The sequence below is a fragment of the Cydia fagiglandana genome, chromosome 5, assembly GCF_963556715.1.
Source record: "Cydia fagiglandana chromosome 5, ilCydFagi1.1, whole genome shotgun sequence".
Lineage (NCBI taxonomy): Eukaryota > Metazoa > Arthropoda > Insecta > Lepidoptera > Tortricidae > Cydia > Cydia fagiglandana.
The window spans coordinates 6141975-6148936 of NC_085936.1; the positions used below are offsets into that span (position 1 = coordinate 6141975).

A 6962-nucleotide genomic window follows, 5' to 3' on the forward strand; every position below is an offset into this window, starting at 1 on the left:
CCGAATGTGGAAATGGGAAAATGCATGTGTTTTTTAACAAGCAGATACGTTTGCAAACATTTTTAAATAAAAAAAATGCCAATATTCAAACATCCATTTGGACCGGTTTTCTAAAAGGTTGCAAGTTCGAATCTTGCCCGAAGCGGTTCTTCTCGATTTTTCGTTTAATTGAAGAATGTTTGCATTGTTTTTTTGAATATCAAAGGATTCTATTTCTCGTGAGATTCCAATGACTCCCGGCCTGACTCTAATCTTAATTAACGTCAAAAATTAGATATCGATACGATATGGATCCGATCTGTCAGTGTCAAAAGTGATGTTTTAGTTTGAAGAAATATATAATGTATTCGATAGGAAATATAAAGAGATTTGGTACAATTTCCTTGAAAATACCTATAATATTAATCACCTGCTATTTCCGATCGCTCCTTAGATCTGTATTTACCTATAAAAGAGCCTCGGGACAATAAAGCTACGAAGTTATTCGCTTAAAGTACCATTACGACGACACACGTACAGTGAAGTTCTCAAGTATGTGACGCACCAGACATATGTAAATAGATTCCGCAAGAACAACAGGCTTAACACAGGAGCGTTACGATATATCTCACGCGCGAGGTAGACTACTCGTCTTTTTCTAACTAATTACAATTTACTACTTTTCTAACTCTAATTAGAGGGCCGTCACCCTCTAATGAATACAGTAAGAAACAGACGGGTAGTCTATCTCGTAGCGAGATACTGTCACGGCGCTTGCAATTACGTATTAGGTACATATATGTAATGGTATTAAAGCTTGCTCTTATGGCTCGGAAAATTAGGCTGTGTTTAATACTCTCATGCGCTTCGTTGTGGCAGTGTAATTTGTTTTAAGTAATTTAGGCGAACATAATGTACTACTGCGAATTATATGGAAATAACAGTTACAGTTATATTATATCTCGGATGGTGTTTAGCAAAAATGTGTCAACCAACATTCATTTTGTAATAAACTTTAAGCGTCATTTTTTTGAGTTGACATCTTTGACATCTTATTGCGTAATTAATGTGGGTTGACACATTATTGCTAAACACCATCTATGTATAAGTGAAAACACTGTAGTGTGGCTTATAGCCTTATAGCCATAAGTCAATACTATCACCTATAGCCATAGGTGATTGGTAAAAGACGTGTAAGTCATTTAAACGTATTACTTAAAATTAAAGGATTTCCATCCATTTTCGTGTCTTTTTTTACTCTAGTAAACAATTGAAATATAATATGTATACACATGAGCGAAAAAAAGCTAGGAACATATGTATCTGTGTAAATACTAACACATACTCGGGGAAAACTTAATACCTATCGTTTACAAAACCCAATACTCGTATTTCTATTCGAATTATACATATGTTCGAAAGGATTACTGAGATTCCGATCTATATTTGCTACGTTTTAGTAGTAGTCAATGAAATAGCTTTTCTTTTTTTAAATATTGTTTAATAGTGAGCGAGATAAAAAAAGTTCACAGGCGCAACAATAGACACCCATGAACCGGTCGCAGCAGGCATTGGGACTATTGTAGAAAAAATGAACAGTATTCCGGTCTATGGATTGATGTTTGGGTGGACAATGAGACTGGGCTATTGTAATAGAGGTCCGGACACCTGCCATAACAATGTTAACACCGTCATCGAGGCAGGCGGTGACTCGCCGCTGACTAGATGGGCCCCTGAAACTGCCGTCGCGAAGACGACCAGGAGCAACATCGGTGTGAGCGGCTCAGGGGTGTCGAGAGGTGTGCGCCGCTTTCTACCCAGTGGCTGTTACCAGCCACTGTGCCAACTCGCGTCTTATGCATCTTTCACTTCCACCCCTAGAGCATATAGCTCTAGCGACTCCTCTCTGGACGGCCAATTAAGGCAAGCCAGAGCTGAGAGTTCTGCGGGTCCCCTTGGGGTCCACTCCGACCGACGAAGACACGCCAGAGACGGAGACCCTGACCGACTCTCGGGAGCACTCTGGTCCGTGGGGTCGTTACTCCCCAACAGCTCGCCACAAGCTGCCTTGCGGGCGAATTATTATTATTATTTGTATCTCCTTCGATATCACGGGCCTATAATCCCGGTTTTTTGATAGGCTTGCGTGGGGACATAGATCCAACACGTAGAGGCCCCTTGGAGAGCTTTAATGTCATGTAGAACGCCTGCTGGAACCCGTTCACAGGTGCAACAATAGACACCCATGAACCGGTCTCAGCAGGCATTGGGACTATTGTAGCAAAAGTGAATAGTATACCGGTCTATGGATTGAAGTTTGGGTGGACAATGAGACTGGGCTATTGTAAAGAGTTCGGACACCTGCCATAACAATGCTAACACACGTTATCGAGGCAGGCGGTGACTCGCCGCTGACTAGATGGGCCCCTGAAACTGCCGTCGCGAAGACGACCAGGAGCAACATCGGTGTGAGCGGCTCAGGGGTGTCGAGAGGTGTGCGCCGCTTTCTACCCAGTGACTTTTACCAGCCACTGTGCCAACTCGCGTCTTATGCATCTTTCACTTCCACCCCTTGTAACGTTATGCGTTACACGAACTATTATTATTAAAATAAAATACAAATATAGATAAAAATACCACTTAAAACTAATTTTACGAGCTAATATTTACAATTAAAACTATATTAAAACATAAAAAATGCAACAAGTATTCGTCAGCGCCGTCTTAGCGCTCCGATAGATTTGTGAATGCAACATTTTAGAGCTCACGGAAACAAGTTCTTTTGTTTGTCGTATGGTCAGTTGCATTAGCGGATCGCCCGTCCACCATTCCCGATCTTCATTCGAAATAGAACGCACGTCACACTAAACATCGGTCTCTGATACGTACATCAATTTATAAAAATGTAACCGATATAACTTAATATGTTGTCGTCCCTAACGTTCCTCGAAATGTTTTTCCTTAACGTCGTAATACGTTAACTTGTACTATCGCGAGTGAAAGTAAACCCCAAATTGGGTAAGTGGTAAATTTATTAACGCAAATGTAGATTTTCCATGCTAATTAGATATTAAGATAATTTTAGTGCTTTTACTTTACTTCATCAAACCATTTCACAATTAAATACTAAGTGTATAATGATTTTGCTCGATCATGCTGCTGTAACGATATTGCATCAGAAATTATTTCCACCCTCATTTTGAAATAGTAAATTATTGCATCATCTTTACAAATTGTAATCTCCGACTCTGATTGTGAACATCCACGGCATCACTGCTACATTTTAGGTGCTTTCTTTTCCTGCCGCTCGCCGGAGATGCTCACAAATTACGTAGCCGGACTGTAATCTCATGCGTTTGGATGACGCGTTCCAGGGTCCAAAGTTCGGGCTGAATTTTGTGGTGGAGGATCCACCGCAGCCTACTACTACGTTGGGTAGTACACTTGCCGCAGCCACACCTACACTACGCTACACTTCTCTCGTCAGTCGGAAGACCACCCCGTCTCAAGCACCGGGCGGCCCTGAGTACAGTCGGCCACAGTTCAGCGCCCTCGCACACCCAGGCGAGAGTACCTAACCGCAGAGTAAAGGGATATTGTGTGGATTTATAAAACCAAACTTACGACCCACTTGGCCATTTAGTTTTTTTTAGTTTTTTTTAGTTAAATTAAATATTCTTTTGCACGAATCGAGATTACTCATTTCTCTCTTCTAAAAGGTAGTTAAGATCCTAATCGTGACACTGGCGCCCTCTAACGTGGTTAAATTCACACAAATCCTATTTATTTCTCGGCTTTTGTAGTTAGTGTATGTTTGTGGCTTATTCTTTTTTCTGTGCAACGTTTTTTTTTGGTTTCATTTGCTACTAAGGTGTACTATTAGTAGAAAGTAATTTGGTAATTTTGTAAGGTGTTTCGTAAATTGATTTCTACCCACATATGGTCAAATTCTATAATTTATTTTATGTTAGTGTTAAATTACGCTTAGTATCACAAATATAGTGAAATTAGTATTAATTGTTTCTATCGAGTGGAAAGTACACATTAGTAGCACGCTTTTCTTCTTTTTATTTGCAACTAACCTCTTTTTATTTTTATTTCTACTAATTGGGAAAACCAAACGTTCATCATTCATCAACTTTTGTAACAGATCGGAGAATTTTTAATATAAGCTTATTAGTTTCTGCTTCTTACCACTTACCCTCTAATTAAATTTAAATTCACGATGCTGCCTGTCAAATATCTTTCTCTTCAAAAATCGGAGCTGGAATATGAGGTTCAGATCCGAGGTGCTACTGCCGGTTCTTCAGTAGAGGAATTGCGAAGACAAATTGTAAAATTAGCCGCGGAGCACCCGGCTGAACACATATTAGAGTCTCCGCTAGATATTCGACAGGATCTTAGGGGTTGCGTAGAAGTTCTTACAAAAATACAATTAAATCTTGATATTTCTGAACCAAGTGTACCTACTATTATGAGAACGCAAAATATGCTAAATCACCTTCATAATCGTTTAGCGAGGATAACGTGCGGTGACGACAGAAAAGAATATAAGGATATCCTAGAGGGGCATAAAGTCGCCTCCCAGAAGCTCGCGGCTCTTCAAGCTAAGAGGCCTACACAAATAGCGACAACTTCTTCTAATTTAGGCGCGGGTCCCTCTAGTGAGACCTCGACGGCGGCCCCAGGGGTTCAGAACTTGATTTCGGTGACATGCGATCGCACTGTAGCTGACTTGAGTAAATTAAAATTTAATGGCAAAACTTGTGTCCGCTCATTTATACAGCGCGTCGACGAATTTATTGTTGCACGTAACATTGCATCAACAAAAGTATTAGCTTTCGCCACCGAAATCTTTCAAGACAACGCTCTGCATTGGTTCCGTTCGGTACGGGACAATATTTCTTCCTGGCCAGAACTCGCTGCTAAATTGAAAGAGGACTTCGATCAATCTAATTATGATTACCGACTTACGACGGAGATTCGCTCTCGGACTCAGGGTGAACATGAAAACATAACTGTTTATCTTTCCATTATGAGTGGTATGTTTTCTCGTCTTTCGACACCCCCAAGCGAAGCGGAGCAGCTCGAAACCTTACTTCACAATATTAGGCCGTGTTACGCAAGTACACTAGCAGCATCATCTACCGAAATTAGGACAATTGATTCTTTACGCTCATTGTGTCGCAATTACGAGACTTATCATTCTCGACACTCACAATTTCAGGAGCCACCAAGAGTGACTTCCGACACTGTTGCACCCGAATTTGCGTACTCTAGGGAATCAAATAAAAGTACAAATAAATTTAACAACAATACATATAATAAACAAAATTACACATATAACAATAATTATAATAAAGGACAATATTCTAAAAACACCACAAATTATAGCCAGAATCAAAATCAAAACAAGTCTCAACAACAAAATTATATACATTCTGTGTCCAATGCTGCTCAAAACAATAAACAACAACCGTATTGCCCAAGGTGCCGTAGTAATAATCATCATATTCGGCAATGTACGGCTAGTAGGGACGTGTTTTGTTTTAAATGTGGCAAGAAAGATGTCAAAACACCTGATTGTCCGGTTTGTAATAAAAAGGCAGATACAAAAAACTAGATGAGCGGAATTGTAGTCATTTTGATAAGCAAGATTGGGACTCTTGGCTTAAATTCATCAAAACATTCTCTACATCTTATCAAATATCTACAATTCTGCAGAATAAGCCTCTCTTTGATACTAGGCCTTATGTAAATATTAAAATTAACAATATGGATGCTTGTGCTTTGCTAGATTCTGGTGCTGCAGTAACTGTAATCGGTAACAATGCCCATCTCAATTTAATAGACTGCACCTTGCAACAGAATGTCCGTCCTCCTTTAACAGCAGCTGGCAATCACCCTCTAAACTGTATCGGGTACATGAATCTACCCATCACTTTTGAAGGTCAGTTCCATGTAATAACAGCTTATGTGGTCCCTGAGGACCCCACTAACATAATATTAGGTGTTGACTTTTGGCGTGCATTTAACATTTGTCCCAAATATGTAGGAAGTATAACATTATCTGAGAGCCCTCTTGACAAGGTAAACGTTGACAACCCAGATTCTTTCATTAACTCCTATGAAAACCTAGTCGAATCGCAGAAGTCAATTGCTGATAATGTTATAGCTCAATTCAAATCCATATCTATGGAAGAAAAAGGTTTAGGTAGGACGAACTTGATAACGCACAAAATAGATACAGGTGACGCTCAACCTATTAGGCAGCGTTATTACAGGATGTCGCCTGAAAAACAGCGTATTCTAGTGGAGCAGGTCGACGAAATGCTGTCTTTAGACGTTGTTGAAACATGTGAGAGCGCGTGGTCTTCTCCAGTACTAATAGTGACTAAGAAGAATGGACAGCCTAGGTTCTGCCTCGATAGTAGGAAGCTCAACGCTGTGACTAAACGTGACGCGTACAATTTGCCATACGTTTCGGAAATTCTCGATAATCTTCGAGACGCAAAGTACCTGTCCAGCGTTGACCTTTCTAAGGCGTTCTGGCAGATCCCCATAGAACCTTCAGATCGCGATAAAACTGCTTTTTATGTGCCAGGTCGCGGAACATTAAGGTTTAAAACCACCGCTTTTGGCCTCACCAATGCGCCTGCGACGCAGCAACGCCTAGTAGATTTGTTGTTTGGCGACATGGAACTTAAGACTTTTGCATACTTAGACGATATTATCATTATTAGCTCGACCTTTGAAGAACACGTGTCTCGTCTTTTGCGCGTTCTAGATAAGCTTAAGTCTGCTAACTTAACAGTAAATTTCGAGAAATGTCAATTCTTCCGTAGCGAATTAAAATATTTAGGCTATATTGTAGATTCTCGTGGTTTGCGTACGGACCCAAATAAAGTAGACGCCATTTTAAATTTTCCTGCTCCGACAAGCAAAACTGAACTGAAACGCTTTCTCGGTACGGCAACCTGGTA

The 6962-nt window shown here is 40.3% G+C and overlaps 1 protein-coding gene across 1 annotated transcript; it reads left to right on the forward strand.

The window, feature by feature from the left end:
• Positions 1–2573: 2573 nt before the first annotated feature.
• LOC134664349 (uncharacterized) lies at positions 2574–5611 on the forward strand. Its single transcript, XM_063520924.1, has 2 exons — positions 2574–2997; positions 3354–5611. The coding sequence occupies exon 2, from the start codon at positions 4205–4207 to the stop codon at positions 5600–5602; it is 1398 nt and encodes a 465-aa protein (XP_063376994.1). The 5' UTR covers positions 2574–2997; positions 3354–4204; the 3' UTR covers positions 5603–5611.
• The last annotated feature ends 1351 nt before the right edge of the window (positions 5612–6962 follow it).